This window comes from Heliangelus exortis, chromosome 1 (assembly GCF_036169615.1).
Source record: "Heliangelus exortis chromosome 1, bHelExo1.hap1, whole genome shotgun sequence".
Lineage (NCBI taxonomy): Eukaryota > Metazoa > Chordata > Aves > Apodiformes > Trochilidae > Heliangelus > Heliangelus exortis.
Window position 1 is genome coordinate 20781011 of NC_092422.1, and position 19597 is coordinate 20800607.

The following is a 19597-nucleotide window of genomic DNA, read 5'->3' on the forward strand; positions in this document are numbered from 1 at the left end:
AATATTTATACAGAACCACCTGTGCTCCATTTTATAACCATTGCCCCTTGTCCTATTGCTGGTCACCCTAGAGAAAATCTTGACTCCATCCTCCTGACCTTCATCCTTTACATATTTATAAACATTAATGAGGTTCCCCCTCATTCTCCTCTTCTCCAAGCTGAAGAGCTCCCTCAGCCTTTCCTCACAAGGGAGATGTTCCACTCCCTTCCCCATCTTGGTCACCCTGTGCTGGATTCTTTCAAGCAGTTATGCTTGCAAGGTGCCAGAGATCTAAGCTTGATACAGGTTTGCCCCTTAAACATTTTACTGTTCTTTGGCAAGCATAGTAGGAGGAGAAACATAATCTAATGCTACCTTCAACAGCAACATCAAGAATTAATGACTAAATGTCCTTGAAAAATGAACAAAATCAAGACACTGTAGCAGTCGTCTTTAACTGATTATTGTTGGGGGGGAGAAGGGGGGATTGGGAGGCTGCCTGCACAAAAACTATTTCTCCAATTATATGTTTCTCTTCCATCACCATGTGAATTATGCAGATAACCTTGGCTCATACACAGCTAATTGAGGATCTCTTTCAGATGAAGTAAGCTACATACAGCTCGGAATGCAGTAAAGAGTTAGAAAGATTGGTTGTGTCTTCCACTTGTAAAAATTCAGGATTCAGAAAAATTAACACTTCAAACAGGAAACTGACCAAGAGAACTTAAATAATCTCTTATATTGTAAAGGGGTTCAGCAGAGAAGTTCTCAGTCAGAGTTGTTCTTCTAATGTGGTGAATGGAGAAGATTGAGAGTAGATCTCAGGTAGAGATGACATCCAAGAAAGTCCCATGATAGGAAACTTGCAAAAGTTATCCAAGAAAAATCTAAGTTTTCCTAGGCAGTAAGAAATGTTGGTCAGTAAATGAATAACATAATTTGGTTACATTTCCATGGATGCATCTGTAGCTGGACATCCAGTGACTTGTATGAAACCAGTTGGCTGAGAAAAACACTGTGAGGTGTATTTCAGATGGAGGAAAGTAGGATGAACAGCATTAATTATTCAGTAATTCTCAATAAAGCAACACACAAGAGTGGGGGGAGCGGTCTCATTTGCTGTCACTGTAGAGAGAGGTCTACTTCGTTCTGTTTTTTCATAGCACCAGTTCCACTCTTCATGTCACAAAATGAAAACAAAGGCTAATTCACTCTAATATGAACTCATTAGAAGCAGCAGACACATAATTTGGAAAACTTCCAGTTGCACATTCTCTGTAACGTGGGCTTTCAAAATCCTGGTATCTTACAGTAATCCATTAATTTTTTTCTCTACAATAAAGAAAAACTAAAATAGAAAATTAAATCTCCTAAGTGTTTGTAATTTCTTCTTTCATTATTGTGTCTATTGAATTCAAGTGTCTGATTAATATCCTGGAAGAAAACAGGATCAGAAAGAAATTTCTTTTATAGTCTAACTGACCTAATTCCAGCATTTCCCATACATTACACAATACTTGTTTGCTGAACACAATTCTGTGTTTATTTTGATTAATTTATTCTAAATTTTTACAGCCTTTGTAATGTGGACTAAAGAGTACATTTTTGAATGTGACTCAGTGTGCAGATGGTCATTTTCTACCACATGAAATAACTCAGTGATGTGGAGGGACATCTTTGACATCCTTCAGCTGCCTAGAAATCTATAATCTTGCACAGAGGGGTTAATGTGGACATTGTATCAGATGTACAGCTTTCATCACTCATCAGTCCTGTGATCCTCATCCTCTGATACCCATTTCACAGATCCACTTCCAATCTACTTCCATCTGGAGTTCTATTTACTCAAGCAGACTGGTTGGATTGGGTCTTTTTCTTTCCTCCCTTTTTTTTCCTAACAGATAAAACATTGTCATTTGTACTTGAGAGCTCTGAGAAGGCAGGTTTTATACATTAATCGGTAAATTATCATGACATTTTGCAAGGCTGAAAAGGTCATTCAAACCCCTGTATTTAACCCCAGCTGAAGTGCCTTATTTATCCATTTTGCTGTATTGGAGTGTGAATACCAAAAAGTGTTAAAAAACCATAACCTTACCGTTAATAAATACATAGACAGTAGATTCCTTCTTCTTTTTTGCTGGACTTGTGGGGTATTTGCAGCTATAGTTTCCAGTGTCACTTGCTTGAGTTCTGCTCAAGGTCAGACTGCTGCAGGACTGCTTCCCATTCCTTCCACAGGCATACTTAATTACTTTCAGCCTTTTGCTATCCTTACTTAGAGTTTCAGGCAAAGTCCATGAATGAACCATTTCCCCCCTGCAAATAAAGATAAGGAAGCAGAAACAATTATGTTGGACTGCAATTATATAGCTCCAGTTCCCAAGCTTTCTTTTTTATTATATCAGGCTATTTCTGGGGTTCTCTTTTATCTTGTTTTCCAAAAACAACAACAGAAACAACAAAGAACTATTAAACAATATGCCATTGAAGTTCACTCCCCACCTTTCCCCACAACATAAGGTTTCATTTTTTTCTAATTTCAGTAACAAAAAAAAGAAAGTGGTGTCAGGTGTATGAACTCCCAGCCAAATTATCAGAATAAACTCAGCTAGTTACCTGCAGGTGAGATTTAAAGTCTGGCCTGCTTGAACAACGTGCTGTGTGCCATTTATGCTCAGCTCAGGAACTTTTAATTTTGATCCTGAACTAGATCCTAGAAAAACAAAGAAGAAAAAAATCCAACAACATTAACAATGAAAAATCATTCTGTTCCCAGTCTGCTCACATTTATGATGTTACACTGTAAGGGAAAAGCAAAGAAAAGGGGATGCCCCCTTAACACACATACTCTTGCTCTGACTATAACCTTGCTGTACTGACTCAGGGCTCACATAACCTTCCATGATAATTACTCAGGGGAAAAAAAGCAAAACAAACAACCAAAAAAAAAAAAACCAATTAAAAAAACAAACAAAAAAAAGCCCCAAAACACACCAAACCAAACCAAAAAAACCTAAACAAAACCAAACCAGCAAACAAAAAAACAGAAATGGAAGCTTTGCAAGTTTCAGTCAATGACTTTGTTCTCAGATTGCTCCCTGTGAGTACCACAAAAAACATTCAGGACCTCACATCTACCCAAGGCAGCATTCCCTCGAGCACCACGGGCTGCATTTCCTTAGGAAATGCCACTATGGCAGCCCCTTCAATGGAAAGGGCAAAAGTCAGCCCCAGCCATGGCAAAAGCCACGTATGGACTTCTAAGATCCTGAACTCTCACTCAAACAACTTGCTGCAAAGCTGGAACTATTCTGGAAGGAATGAAAGAGGATGAAGGATCTTCTCTTCCTGACTGAAGGTCACAGCACTGCTACCTACAGTTTCTCACAAGCTGCAGGCTTCCTACCCATGAAGTGGTGTCAAAAGGCAACTGGGCAGCTCTACAATTGAGAACAAGTCCACGTCACCCTCCAGACCAGATTTCTCAGATGCCTGAGAGAGCAGGCATGCCAACATATCCCTGGGCATGGCCACACCATTCTGCTATGGGTGAAGCCTTGGGTGTCACATCACATGAGGTGCCATACAACACTTGAAAAAAGTCCAGGCAGACTTTTCACAAACCACGTGAAAGCAATTTTTAAGAAGTTCATTAAAAATCCTAGTGGTCAGAAGGTTTGAGGAACACAGGACCTTCCCTAACATCAAGCCAGGAAGTGCTGGAAAGGGAGAATGTTTTATCTGTGCCTCATAACAGGCTATGGCCACAAAAGGCTTCATGGCAAGCACACAGAACTGGATGCCTTAGAGAAGACACAGTCATTGATCCATCCCATTAACCTCACACTGACAGCAAAGTGTTCCAGAAGCAAATAAAAAACCAAGCAAATATTTTGAAACAGTTAAAACTGAAAACCAGTTTAAGTCTAAATCTGGACCTGAGAGCAATTTATAAATATCTCAGTGCTGTGAGAGGGGAGCAGAGAGTATCCTAGATAACTTTACATAAAGAGAGAGTATTTTTTCCTCAACATACTAGAGAAGCAGCATCAAGTAAACATAATGTGGATTTTCCACTCAAACACAGTCAAGTAGTTTCAGTTTAGCTATTTTAAGCCCTCTTAAGAGGTCCCTGCTACAGCTAAGTATGAACAGCTGTAGGCACCAAACATAGTAGAAAATACATGAATTTTATTTGATCACCCACTGGATCTTTTGTTGACTATAGAAGGAACTTTTGACCATCAACTCCAGCTGAGATTGGCAACTAAATTTTAACTGTATAAACCCTCAACGGATCAATGGCTGCTCCAAATTCAGCAGCTTTCTCCAAGCAGTGGATGCATCCTCAATTTAGAGGCTGAATGATAAAACTTTGTTCTGATGTGTGCACTTGAACTCCTTCAGTCTGAAAAGCCATGTATCCACTTTTTGGGAATGATGCTAAAAGTATAAGGATTTTGTACAAAAAATGTACAGCCAGCTGTGTTCCATTTGTCAGTAAGTATTTCCTACTCATTCCTTATAACTTTGATGGAGACAAAAGACCTGAATGACCTTCTGGGACTACCTAGCACAGTCCATGAAAAGAACCAAGGACCTCATTAGGTCTGTAAAACTGTTTGCTAGAGGTCTTCAGAGACCTTCCCTTCCTTAGCAATATAGGAAGTGTACACTGTAGGGGTTAAGTAACTTTTAATTAACCTTTGGCACCTAAGCAAGCTACATTTATCTGAATTTTTCTTTTTAGCCTTCTATGTCTTATTTAAGCTGTAGCTCCAGTAGTTTTCCTGTATATACTATCACCCATCCCTATTCAGAAAAAGATTTAAAGGGTACACTTAAACATAGACATAAACTAAATTACAGCTCACTTGAAAAGGCTTCAAGCAAGAACACAAGTTCTCAGGAGAAAAAGAGGTCCTCTGAAACTGTACCACAAATATTACCAGAATGTGACTGCTGACATTGTGCAAACACATGGACTTCCTCTGCAATTTGTCTAGACCACCATACTTCCAACTATAAATTAATGTATTCTGCCAGCTGTTAAGAGAGGTAGAAAAAGATGCAGCAAATCATTGAAGAGGCAATTTGTTATGTGGTATCTTGCAAACATGCATTTTTCTCACCTACTATTTAAGGCTCTCAATTCTGAAATGCTGGGTCTGCCAAAAAGTGTACTGTGCTTTTATGGAACAGTCTCCCATAGATGATTACAGTGTATGAGCTCACTCATTTGAAGTTCTGAAATAAAGTCCATGAAGCTAAACACTGAGAAACTGAGATAAGACACTACGAGAGCTCAGGCACCTTCTGTGAAGAGCAGACTTTGGATGAGATGGTTTGTGAATGTTCTCCAGCTACACAACGTGACAGTTTCATGAAACCACCATGTTCTTGCATTTCATTCCTATCCCTCTTGTCATCCCAGATTTGGAGGCTCAGATGCTCTCCCAGGAAGGCAGCATTTATATCCAGCTTTATGAATCTTGTTCCTTACTTCAGGGAGGAACCTGGCCTCAAGCTTCCCTGAACTGCTCCTTACTTCAGCCTCTAGAAAAGCTGAAAGCATGAACAGTGTCAATAAACTGTTTAATGTGCATGAAGAAACCATCATTAGTGGTTTGCCAGAGGAACCCATTGGGATCAAAGCCCATCTCATAGAGTGGCAACCCAGTTGTTAGAGAATACCATGTAGGCTGCTTCCAGTGTAAATCCGATGGAAAGGTGGAAAAACCATGTGAGTGACAGGTGCTGAGAGCAAATGTGCAGTGCCTGGTCAAGTGCACTGGGGTGCTGGGTGCTCAGCTTTGCTCAGCACTGGCACTGGCACCCTGCCCAGAAGCAAAATCAGCCACAGCACCATGATCCATGCTGGGACCAGGAGATCAGCTCCTGGAAATATGGGTTGCTGTGGTTTCTAAAGTCTGACAAAGATGAAGGACAAGAAAACATTACAAACTTTTCTCTTGATAACTCTATGGTGATATAAGCAAAGACATCCACATGAAAGTCTCACAATCTATCTTAAATCAAGCCTACAAAACAAGACAGCATGGAAGAAGAGGTCTGCCTCAGTTATTAAAATCAAAGCAAAAAAAAAAAACAAAAAACCCAAAAACACTCCAGCAGACCTTTTCACTCCATCCTGCAGGCCAAAAAGAAACCCAGATATAGACTGGATACACACTCAAGCTTTTGCCCTTTTACACGTATTACGTATATCTAAAAGCTTCGCAGTATTTGTAAATATTGTGGGTGGGATGTTAAGGAGTGCTTAGCGTTTGTCTAACTTCGCTCCCACTGATGTAAGCCAGGATTTCATCACTGATTTTAAGGACATTTTAAACTCCAGTAGTTAATCATACTAATATTCAAGATTTAACATGAATGTATTTGGTGTGATAGACCAGATTCATTATATAGTCATTCATTTAGCTTTCCACTCACAAAAAGCTGAAGACGCTATTTGTAGACAATATTGTTGCTTTTGCAGGCATGCAAGACAATGCTTTTACCAGCAAGATGCTAAGTCTTGAAGAAAAATAGCTTTATTTGACATCCTACCTATTCATGGGTCATTAGCTTCCTTACATTTTTAAACGCTTCAAAACTGATGCAAAGTAGAAACGCAATAGAGTTTGACATGTTTACCAGAAAAGAAAAAGGAAGAAGAATAGCAGGGAAATTCCTACTGTCAATATTTAGAAGTGGATTATGCTTTCTATGTACCTTCTCCTGCATTTTACTTGACACTGTCTTTTCTGAAGGGTCATGGCTCAACAGGACACATTCACTTATCATTGTGCCTGTCACTAGGCGACCGCCAGAAGCCTACCCTTGCACTGACCTACACTGGGGGGCTGCAACTTCTTTTCATGTGACAACAAGAAAACTAATTAATCCTGATAACTGAGGAATCTCCTCCCATAGAAAAACGGGTAATTTTTTTTTTTTTTTTTTTTTTTTTTTTTTTTTTGCATAATCTATTTGTTTTGGAAGGCTTATTAGATGCATGTGAAAGTCAGTCAACAAGGCTGCCTAATTAATAAGCAAATATTAATTTAGATTGCAGAGGTTAGTCATTCTGTCTAAAATAAAGGAAAGGCAATTTGTTTTTATTAACAAAGCCAAGAGTATAATCTAATTTGCAAGGAAACAAAAGAATAAACTTTCTTCAATTATTTTCTGCCTTGCAAAAAAGGCAGTGCTCTTCCTGAATGAAGAAAACAAAAACTTAAATTACCTGTTAACAAAAAAACACTGACTACAAGCAATTAAAATATAAAATAAATGAACATGCATATATTTTTCCAATATAATGCGTGAGTTCAGTTCTACAGACATTTGAGTAACCATGCCCACATGATCAACCTTCTATTTATTTTAGCTAAACATCAATTTCTCTTAAAAGCATAGGTCTACTAAACTCAAAATTGGGACCATGTCCTGGATTGTTATCTCCATTCTGATTTTTTCAGCTTCTACTTGTAAATTTGCTTTCAACACTTTGAACTTTTGCTTCCTTAGACCTAAGAAAATAAACTCAAAAGCTAGATCTATAGCTTAGTTTAAGAAAAAACTACACATGTTATTTAGTTGTCAGAATTTTCCTTGAAATTAATAGGTTTGTTAGCCTTTATTTTTAACATCTTTTTCATAATTCAAGGCTGAGTGACTGTCTTCCAGCCACTCCAGTTATCCTGAACATGTTGACTAATGTTTTTTTCACCTGCACAATGAGAGGTTAAGGAGAATGATCAGTTTATCTTTGCAGCTTCAGTGTATACAAAGAATTTGACCTTCGGGGTTTAAAGTGCCATCTGTGGGCAATAAAGTTATCCATCATGAAGTAATTGCTTCAGTCATTGTTGGATTTACACGTGTTTTAAGGCTTGTTAAACATAACTGACCCTTTGTGGGTTTTACTATCAAATATCATTTCCTCCCGATTCAAACACATTGAGCAAAAATGTATTTTGTAGAGGACACTCCTGAATTTGAGACTGGATGTGATTTCTCAATAGGGTCTTCACCTCTCCATACTGCATCAAATGCAGGTCATGCAGTTCAAATGCACCCCAGGACTTTACTCTTGCTTACGAGCTCTTCCTTATGAGTCATCCCACTGAAGGGAATGGGAATACCCACATGGCTGGAACAAGAAATTGCAGAATCCACCCAAAATGCTTAGGATCCTGGTACTACCAATGGGCTGACCTTCAATGCACCTCCTGTGGAAACAAACTGACTCTCACCTCAAGCAGAACACAGCCACCAGCTAACCTTGTATGGAGCTGAGAGCTTTGCCTCATTTTGTAAGGAAATCTGTGTTATTGGTAGCTTTCTTTATTTCAGAGCTCTTCTTGCAAGCTATTGCATTAGCAGCTCTTTTAAAGGTACTTCAGGCTGCTCTGTGAGTAAATACGGCTTCTTTTTTTATCAAACAGTTGTACCTATCCATAGTAATTCCAATTACATCACATCACTCTACTTTAAAAATAGAGAGAGTGAAAAGGCACTTGTGGCCAACTCTGAAGAGCCATATAGAGTTTTGATTTACATGTGACTATAAGAAGAAATATTGACCAAGAGGTCCTCCTAGTTTAATCAACACCGAGATTCTCACCAACATCAAAACTTGTGTTTACAAGACCAGAAACATCTAGGCAGAATTGTCTCAAAATTTGAGTGGCCACTGGAAAAGAAATAATTTGGGTTTTTTTTCCCTGTGTGAAGGGCAAAAGTCTGGTCTGGTCCTGCCACATGGCTCAAGGGAGAAGGGATCACTCTGGATAATGAAGCTTTCTACTTCTGTGACTGCCGGTGGCTGTGAACAGCTACTACTGGGAGGAGCTTCTTTTCCCCTTCCATGGCAGCAACAGCCCCTATTTCATACATGCTGCCTAGGTTTCTAGTGCTGAGGCACTGGCAAAGCAGGCAGCACAGTCTGGTTCCTGCATCCAGATGTAAGAGCACCATCTCCATTGCCTTTACTTAGAAATAGCTTCCAGGAAAGACCTGCAGTACCCACTCTGAGATTTAAAGCAGTATCTTTAGGTCTTTCAGATGCCATTTAAGTCCCCACCCTAAAGGAAACCTCCAAGTCCTCCATATATCTGATTTCATACTCTCTAAAGCAAATCCAAGCATCCCACTGAAAACGTGCAGAAGAGAAACCAGGAGAGTTTATCTGTGAAGTAACAAGGAGCTATTCCTCTGTCCCAAGTTGACATTGACAGCTGTCAAGATGAGCAAGCTCATGATCTGAAGCAGCAAGACATAACCCCTATTTCTGTTGAAGCAGAACTTTTCAGGGCAGCTGAGGACCAAGGGGACTTGGAAGGGTTAACAGAGACAGGTTCTTGGACTCTAAGGTGGCTTTGTCCCTGTTTCCTGTTTGCTCTTGTGCCAAGTGTGTGCTGGTACACAGCCCTCAAACAGAAACACACTCAGGGCAGAAGTTGCCTCACTCCTCAACAGATCTATCACTCACACATGCCTCTGGTGTGACTGAAATGTGTTCTCCTTTGCTTTCAAGATCAAGAGAGTTGTTGGAAGCTCTTTACTTACAAAGGACACTTGCCTAAAAATAATCAGTTCATTGATTTGCCCCCTCCAGGACATTCTGATTACCTGGTCTGATGTTCTGCAACACATGCTTAGAGATTTCTGGATCAAATGCTTAAGTCTGATTAATCTCAACTATAATTTAAGAATCTATAGTAGCATTAGGACATAACAGTCAGCCAAGAAAATGGATAGGTTAACGGGTGAGAAAGCTGGACTAAAATATAATACAGCATTGTAATAGAGTCTGAACAGCGTACATTTTACCACAATAGAGTAGAAGAGTCCTGAGGAGACTAAAATGCCTTGACTCTAACTCCATACTCTGGAATTAAAAAATCAATCACCAGGGCAAACAGCTATGCTACTGCCAAGAAAGGTCTTCACAGGCATACACAGAAAGATTTGTGTGTCCTGCACCTCAGAGCAAGTGATTAGAGTTTATTTACTGTCTCTGTGTGTTTGCTGTCCCTAGATGTGTATAGGCACTGACACAAGATTAGACTATCATGCCAATATGCTCAATAGCTGTACAAAAATACATATTTCCCCAATAATTGCCAAATATTTTGTCAGTATCTGCCCTAGCTAAGTCAGGATGTGCTTACAAGCTTGTGGTAGTCATTTTATTAAAAACCAGAGGAGGATGTTAATTTAAAAATTCAGATGTAGAAATTTATCACACACTGAAATCACAGTTGGTTATTTGAAATAAATCTGGCTCCTGTTACTACCAACTGAAATTATTACCTTTTCCCATCATACTTGGGCATCCAAGGTCATGCAGTTCAGTGCTCACACAACACCTGCTTGAAGGTACTTGCTTCATCACCTCATCAAAACATTGTGTCTTGTCTGCCCTGAAGTCACCAGATAACATTTATGCCTGAGCACAGGCCCTTTATTTAATGCCAATTAGAAATAAAATTCAAAATTTAACATTCAAAGAACCTGAGAGAAATAAATGTCTTCATTTTCTCTTTTATCCATCCAGTTTTAATAACTCTAGAAACTTAGCATCTGAAATGAGCATATTTGCCTGGCAAAGGTGCTCATTTGATTAGCTATGTAAGGAGAAAGCAATTACAGAGAAGAAGTAAACCCAACCATAACTCCAAACCTGTTGTTTCCCATTGAGTGTACGGAATTGGAAATGGGAATCCAAACCTAGAGTCACATGTCTTCATTATGAATCTTCATGGGATCACTACTTTGGTAAAACCAGGGGTAAATGCACACTTGTACCACATGTATTGAGAAAAGCAAGAGAAATATCACAGCTGTCTCCACCTCAGCCTGGTCTTCACTCCAACAGAGTGTATATCCAGCTTAAAAAAAAAAAAAAAAAAAAAAGGTCTCTTGAGGAAGGCTGTTCTCAGCAAGGACTCATCACAGCAGAGCTAGGCCATAGCAAAAACTTTCATAGACACTTTCAGAATAGATCCCTGTGGCTTACAAACCCCTTCACCCTGACGTGCCTGTCCTGTCCCCTCCAGGGAGACCCTGAACCCTGCTTAGGCTGCTGCAGATGAAAAGTGGTTGTGGCTCCAACATCTCCCCCATTCAAAAGTGATGCTGTGTGGTCAGCCACTGGCATTCACCCAGGAGTGTGGTTTCACACCTCCACACAAGATTAAGCCTGTGCTGAGTACAAGAGTGTAGGTAGCCCTACCCCTAAGACATCTGTGAGCTAGCAGATGTACTCTATCTCCTAGTGACCTGTGTCAGCAAAGCTGTAATTCCCCCTTGTCAGATCCCGACACATAATCATCAGTTCAGTATTTCTTGAGAAAAGTTTATTCCATTAACCAGCATAGTAGAAAAGTATTTGACATAAGCTAAAAACAAAGTATACTAACACAAGACAAAAAATACTTTTAAATCCCTATATAGACTAAGGAGGTAAACAAATTTTATTGACCAAATTCAACTTATTTACCAACTTGATACTTATGAGTTGTTACAAATTCTCTGGCAGGATAAAATAAGCAATATACTAAAACTGAATCCACGGACTATTTAATACAGATGTGTAAGCAGACAGACTGCCTACCTGCCAGTGACCTCCCAGCTCAGCCAGCAGCGCAGGCCTAACAGATCCATTTGGGGTTGTACTATTCATTAAGCTCTGCACACAGAAATAAATTATGAACTAAATAAAAAACCCATAAAGCAAATTTGCAGGATTTCCACCTTGCTGATGGCTGACTGTTATTATTTCCGATGCTTCAGCATTATGGACAAACTGTCCTCTAATACTCAAAAAAAAAAGACCAAATCAGGAACTGACTTTCAACCCACCCTACTTTAACTTGTAAAACAGAACTATAAGCAAAAGCTCTGGTTCCCAAACAAGGGAAAATAATTAATGTAACACAAAAAATTTAAATGGAGAAGTGAGATCCAGAAGGGGCTGTACAGAGGACTCTTTTATAATGACTTAAGAGACTAAACCCATTCTGCAATTAAATTACATCTAAAACACAAAGTAGCTGGACACACAGAAAGCTTCTGAAAAGCTCACGTATGGCTCAGTTTACACTGGGAAATTAAAATCATTGATACTTCTAAAAAGATTTGAATGAATGTTAACTGTAGCACTGCATAAAACAAAGAAAGATAGGTTTTCACCCCAAAAACTACAAGCACAACAGGAGAAAGCCCTCTGTGTTTCACAATATATTGTGATTTAATCCCACTCTGTTATCTACATTTGCCATACACACAGACAACACCTACATTTTGGCAGAGAGTAATTTTAGTTTCCTTGACCCTTAGTCCCACGATTTCTTAGTAAATAATAGTGGATTTTAGATCATACTAAAAAAAAAATCCTCTCCGGAGAATTTTATCAGATAACTGTTTCCTGCAAGGCTCCTTGAACCTCCCTTGAAGATCAGATGTTGGACACCGCCAGAGACATGACAGAGCTGAACAGAGAGAGCCCTTCTCTGATCCAGGATGGCAACTCTCACACTTCTGTCAACATCAGTCCATGGTGATCCTGAGGAGAAGTTTTTGCAAGGAGGAATGACAATGAAATTCCTTCCCTCAATGGCAGCGAAGAATCCCAGAGGAAGGACACTTAAGCAAACTATGTGAAATTGAGAAATTCCTCTCATGAAACTCCCTCACACTCAGCCCTTGCCACTCCCCACGCACCAAGCAGGGGGTCCTGTTCCCAGAGCTCAGGCTTCCTGAGGGAACTTCCGAGGAGCAGAGACATCTGCTCAGGGGTCCCCAGCTCTTTGAGGGCCACTGTGCCCTGTCCACTCTGCCCCTGCTTGCAGGCATGGCACAGAAATAATTTTACTTCATTACCACAGCATCTTCAACCCACAGAAATCCTTGAAACAATCTCCTTGTTAACCACTTCCCCATCATTCAGCTGCTCTAATGGCAAAAAGCACTTTGTTTCAAGGGCATGGCTCCAAAAGAGAGAATACAACTTAAAAGGGATTGCATTTAGGAGTGCTTAGTGCCAGTGAATGTTAGAAGAGCAGCCCCAATGTCTAGAAAAGAGTTGGAATCATGCAAACAGCCATCAGCGTCCACCCCATCACACCAGACTGTGCTCTGTCTAAATATGTTACAGTGATAACTGAACACTGTGGATATGGACAAATCAAATTTGGCACTGCCAATCAGCTAGGGTTTGGTGGAAAAACAGTAGATACAATAACATCAGGTGATCATGAACATGAACATTTTCCTTCTGTTACCGCAAACCAAACAACTGTCTAGGAAAAATCATGAATAAAGAAAGCAGTTAACTGTTTCACAAGCATCTATAATGGTCTTGAATTTCAATACAGATGCATCATAATCAAAATTATCCTCCTCTTCATCTTTTGGCTGGTGCATTTCCACCCACTGTGCCACAAAAAAAAAAAAAAAAAAAAAAAAAAAAAAAAAAAAAAAAATTCCAAATAACACATGACTTAATAGAGAAGACACAGTCATCCACACTTCCACACTCCTGGTCCAAGTTTCTCCATACATCTCGATGGCCTAAGACTGCAGTTCCAGTCAAAAGTGCCTCAGAAATATATAAGTTCAAATCTCTTCCCCCACACCCTTGTGTTTCACAATTTGTTATCTCTTTGCTTAGTTCTCTTTGCATAAATTCATTCTGCTGGTCTCCAAAAGCATGATATTGTGCCATGCTTTACTTTGGAGAGGGCATCAGTGCCTGTATTTTCACCTTTCAAACTTCTACTTGTAGCATCTAACTGTTTCTTTTAACCATTGGGATTTATGCAGCACTGACCTCCAGCCATGGGGAAATAAAACAGAACTTCTGCATCTTGACAGAAGAAAACTGTCTGGGCACCTTTCTGACAATCACTGGACCAATTTTAGGATAAGCAGTTGGATGGATGGCATGATAGGATAAGCATGATGGATTAAGAAGTCTGCTCATTTCCAGCTAGGAATACTTGGGAAAGGTTTCTCAGTTCCAGGAATAGGTGTAATAAGGATGCATCACAAGGGCAATGAGAGAAGAGCCTCACACTGTCCAGGGGAGGAATTATACTCAAATAGGCACAGAAATATTCTTAAAAATACTGATAAGAGGGGAAAAAAGAGATTGCTAAGGAAGAAGTGAGACCTAAAGGTAAAGCAAGTGTGTGAAGGCAGCTGTTTGCTTCTTGAAGGTCTCACACCAACAGGAGAGGTGACTCTTCAAAACCAGAGTGACTGTGGTTGAGCATCCTACACTTCATGGCAAAGCCATTCCTGCAGCAGTCTTGCTTTCCATTCCCACTGGGGCTGCAGCAGGAAGTCCCAGCCCTTACTTTGGGGTATTCAAAGGAACAATTTTTCTGATAAAGTCCCAACACAGTCCTGCTGGACACAGACTTCTGAAAAGCCGAACCTTAACTCTCATCTGCTCCTTCCTTTCCAAATCTCAGTCGGACATGAAAACCAGCAACTTGATAAACATTGTGCATGAAGTTTCCAAACCACATGAAAGCTTAAGGACTCAGCAACTGTCCTGAAAATCTGCACAATTTCCTTCTGTCCTATACACCCACACACTTTGAAAGGCTACTGGTTTCAGTCTTAGAAGCGTCTGACAAAAAATAGGTTCAGACTTTTTTGTTACTGTCCACATGTTAGAAAAAACCACAACCAAACAACAAAAAAAAAACCCACAAAAAACCCAAACCAACCCCCCCCCCAAAAACAACACCAAAAAAACAAACCCCATACTCAGATGTACCAAATGACAATTTTTTGGTTTTTTTAATGTGTTGGGTGCTTCTGGATATGATCTCTACTAGGCACAGGTGGAGTCTCATTTTCCTCCCACATCATAAATCTCGAGAAGGATAACTTAGCCCAGAGGAATTGCTCCAGATTTACACTAGCTACAAGAGAATGAGATCTAGCTTTGTGTAGAGCATGTGAGCAAAACACCTGTCTGTTAAAACATCTGTAAGTGATGTGATTTTCTTCAGCAATGCCAGAAAGTTTAGTAGTTAAACCCTATGCATAGATTTTTTAAAAATCCTGTATTATACATCAGGGTCTAGCTCTGATACTTTATGTGAATGTAGTCTGGAATTTTTAAGGGAGCCCATTTTCCATGAAGAATTATTAAATGTGGGAAACCCATTTTTTCTGGACCCCATTAAGATCTCCAGTTCTGATTGCAAATTAGATCACTGTAGTTTTGTGTCTGTGCAGCTGTTTCAGCTGAGTACTGAAACCAAACTGAAACCTTAATGCATGAACTTCCATCTGAATAGCACTTTTGGAGAAGTCAGCTTAGTTATTGCAAGAAATTAACTTTAGTGCTGATTAGATTTGACTGGGAATTTATTGCTTCATTTTTTCCAGCTGACCATGAAATTGAAAACTCCATCATTTGCTGGGGATTTTGATGATCTAGTTCTAACTGGAATCAGTGAGGTAAGTATAGCACTGCTCACAGATAAGATTGTAATAGAGTCTATTTGCCTTCTAGGTACTAATTGTGAGCTATTGCTTCCGTGTGTACGGCTGGAAGTAAAGCCAAATTATCTGCCTGTGTTTCTGGAAATGTGGCCATATAGTCCCTGATCCAGACTGCAGGATCTGATCTTTTCAGATCCAAACCCAGTCCTTCACATTCCCAATTGCTATCAATTAATATCATTGTCACACAAAATCTAAGACTGAAAAAAGCAAACCTGAATAAGCACCAAAATTTTTGTGTTGATCATCAGGTATATAGTCTTTAGAATAAGACTATATAAGAATATAGTCTTATATATAAAGATATATAGAATATATATATATATTGAATTTTTAGAAAAAATACACAAACTATAAAGGCAACATATGCATCTAATATGCTTAACGCAGACCAAAATCTTTTTCTTTCCCACAATATCATGTGCATACAAATATGAGGGGCTAAAATGATCAACACTTAAGAAACATGATTTCTTTGATGTTTTTCAAATGGGGACTCTCATGTCTTGTAGCTTGCATGTTGCTTTGGGGAAATTTAAATCATTAAATAAACATATACAGTCTAAAAGGCTTTCTTCTGTCCCTTCCTTATGAAACTCCCTCTAGTAAGTCCAGAACCAGTGACTACTTCTGAGAATCTCCTCTACTACCTGTCAGTAAATGGAAGTTCAGCAGATACCCACAGGGACTGAATTACAAGAGTGGACCATACAGCTGTGATGAACTGAGTTTCATCAAAAACACTTGAGATGGGAAATGCTGGAGAGCCTGAGTAAGAGTTCTAGGTAAATAGGCAGTGAAGGAGGGTGAAATGGGGAGAAAAACATAGAGAGATGTACAGTAAAAAACATCCCACCACTCTACCAGTAACTTTGAAACACCTTGTACAAATGCAGCCCACAAAAAGCATGATCAACCAATCTGGGATGTCCAAACCAAGCTGTGTGAGGATGATTTTATTTCCCCAAAAAAAGAATTAACAAAACCAAAGAGTTTGAAAAAGTCTAAATTCTGAGTTGAGAACAATCAGTGAATACACTTAAGAGGGGATATGAATTTCCAGCATACTGTAAATGCACTCAAGCAAACTACAGAGAAGCACCTTTCCAGTCCCTACTGAGCCTGAGCAGGTCCAGGGATGTATGTCCCCAGCACCCAGAGCTCCAGGTTTCCCCCTAAACAAGCCAAGATTTTTCCATTGGAACTGGTCTAGGGTGTACACATCCTTGACAACCCTTGGAAGAGGGATAGATGAACCAGGGTCTTTCACAGTCCCTGGCTCACAGAGCCCACCTTCTCCCTGGGCAGTGGGTTTGCCACAATTTGCACAATGGAAAACCTTTCCGACAGGAAAGAGGAAGTCAGTCCCCCAGCAGAGCTGGTCACTGCAGGAGCCCATGTGGGAGAGGGACACCGAAGTTCAAGCTCAAGCTGTGAAGGAAGCCTGGCAAGCAATTGAACCCACGTTTCCTGTATCCAGGGTGGGTGTCCTATGCCTCTGCCTATTTCACCCTGAGCATAAGAATCTCCTTGGCAGGGACAAATAATGTGGGGAAATTAGCACTTTCCTGAGTAAAAAAAAAAAAAAATAGAAAAAGAAAAAAAACCCTATATATCTGTTTCAATGTTGATGAATCAGCACTTCCCGAGCAGGAAAACGTCTTGTTGGAGCAGCCCCACCAAGCTCTCCTCCAGGGGAGCTTTGGGTCACGGATACCTACAGCCGGTAGCACCGGCAGAGCCCGCACCGGGGCTGCTCCCGCGGACTCAGCGGTTCGGGACAGACCGAGGCCCTGTCCACTTGCGCGGTGGAGCGTGGCGGGTCAGACGGCAGCACCACTGGCCTCGACGCCTGTCTCGGGAGGAGCTGGGGTTCATCCTTCCACACCCGGGATTTGCTGTCGCTCCAAGCCGGCCGCCAGGCCGGACGGTCTTGCTCGCCGTCCCCGAGGAAGCCGCCCGCGGGTGCGCCCCGGAGTGCACCTGGGAGCCCCGAGCGGGGAAGGGCTGCGGGACAGCGGATCCGCCCCAAGGAGCAGCCCCACAGGTCGGCGGCTCTGCGGTGAGATGAGCCCAGGCGAGACCGGCCCCTGCCCGGCCCCCTGCGCACCCCTGCTCCCAGGTGACCAGCAACGCTACGCTGGGACGCCCTCCCCACAGCGGCATTCCGGCTCAACAGGGCCGGCTCTTCACTCAAAGTAAAATAGAATTCCATCAAGAAAAGCCAATCTGTTCCATCCCGGCAAAAGCAGCACTGTGGGATGAAGGAACCGGAGGGCAGCTCCATCCCACTCTCCCGAGAGACCCACGCTGGGTACTCGGGCATCCACGCCCCGCAGGCAAGCCCTGACTGATGCTCCGCCGTCCTGCTCGGGCTCCCGGCAGCAGGACCTGTGCCTTTTTGCAAAGGACACGGGCACCTTTTCCGCTTCACGGACCGAACTGGGAAAGGCTGACACATGGGAACAGAGCGGTGAGGAAAGAAGCCTACCCTGCAGCCAAGACATTCTTTCTTTCCGTGATGCACCCCTTCGGACATCTCCCGGAACGGCTGTGCCCCGTGCCCGGGAGAGGCTCGCCTCCCCGCGAGCACCGCCGCCTTGCCCGGACGAGGCACGGCACCCCGCACCGCCGCCATCCCCGGGGTGCTGCTCCCAGCCCGTTCCCGGCGCACACCGCCGGGGATCCAAAGGCTAACGACGGCTCGGGATGCAGCGTTTCGCGACCCTGCAAAGCGAGATTCGCTTTCCCCAGCCCTCCCCCAGAGAGAGTGGCGGAGGGTAGGCAGGTGCCCTCCAGCTCCAGCCGACAAGAGAGGCGCGGTGGGGCCAGGGCACATGGCTGGGAACACGTAGCGGAGAAGCTGGGACCGAGCGGGGACTGGACGGGACAGCGGGTCGCGGCGGACCCTTACCTGCGAGCAGGAGGGCGGCTCCCAGCAGCACGGTCCCTGAGAGCAGCTGGCGGGGCATGGTCCTGCCCACGGGAGAGCAGGGCTCTTTCCCTGCCGATGGCAGCGAGGCAGAGGCGCCGGCTGGGCTCCGACGGGCTCTCCTCGGTCCCAGACTCCTCCCGCGGTGGCGGAGATAACGGCGCGGCGCGACGCGGGATCCGCATCCAGCAGCCCCCGAGCCCTCCCCACCCGCCCCTGCCCGCGGAAAGGGAGTGTCCGCAGTGAGCCGCCCTGCCCGCTTCACCTCCCGCGGACATCAATTAGCAGCCAGCCTCAGCCCCGCTGATTTATAACTTCTCCACCCCTCACCGCGCACCCCTCCGCCCCCCCCGGCCCACATCCTCCGCCGGGAGCACGCCCTCCCCGGGACGCGTCCCCCGCCCGCCGGCGGGCACAAGGCTGCTCCCCCGCGGCCCCGGGGAACCCGGCCGTGCCCTCCCGCCGGAGCCCGGCCCTGGGGAGTTTCCAGGCTCCGGGGCCGTGCTGCTGCCGGGCAAGGAGTGAGGGCGGAGTGGGGGTGGTATCGGGGCTCGCCCGCCCGCCGGGCTCCTCAGGGAAGGCTCACACCCGAGCTGCGAGTCCTGGACCAAGCGCAGAGCTCTGGGGGTCTCCGTCCTGCTGAGCCCCTCTCCCGCTCCACGAGAAGACCCCGGCAGCGCCGTAGCCCCTCAGAAGCTCCTAGGCAGGGGGCCAGGTCAGACCGGTGCCGCGCAGCCTTACCCCGGCTGCCGGGCACGATGCTCAGAGATCGGTGCTCCCCGTGCCGTGGGGGCCCGGGGCTCCTCTTCCTGCCTTTCCTTGGGATGGGGAGCGGCGGGGCAGCCGGCCCTGTGCGGGATCTGACCCGGACCTGCACGGACTCCCTGCCAGCTGCACTGAATTCTCAGAGCAAGGAAGCCAGGAAGAGGCAGCACTGGCTTCAGGAGTCTGCCGTGCCAGCGCTGCTGCTGGCCTTTACTGGGCATCCTAGCTGCGATATCCTAGAAATATGTCTCCTCCCTATGCACTTACTTCATGTTTTCCATACGTATTTTATTTTGTGAAAGACCAGAGGAGCAAAACTCAGCAAAACTCAAACCCTGTGTTTCCACTTTGCCTTAGAAAAGCTATTGGGTGAGT

At 43.2% G+C, this 19597-nt stretch overlaps 1 protein-coding gene across 3 annotated transcripts in view; it reads right to left on the reverse strand.

The window, feature by feature from the left end:
- Positions 1-18773, reverse strand: part of FLT1 (fms related receptor tyrosine kinase 1) — a 111113-nt gene extending 92340 nt beyond the window's left edge. For 2 of the 3 annotated variants that reach the window (XR_011724395.1, XM_071736570.1), the window contains exons 1-3: positions 18440-18773; positions 2605-2701; positions 2084-2304 (exon numbers count right to left, since the gene is read on the reverse strand). Coding sequence is in view for 2 of the 3 variants with exons in the window: in XM_071736570.1 (XP_071592671.1) it covers positions 2084-2304; positions 2605-2701; positions 18440-18497 (376 nt within the window). In the remaining variant the exon portion in view is untranslated. The remainder of the gene's footprint in view (positions 1-2083; positions 2305-2604; positions 2702-18439) is intronic. The other variant, XM_071736583.1, reaches the window with a different exon arrangement.
- Positions 18774-19597: the final 824 nt, after the last annotated feature.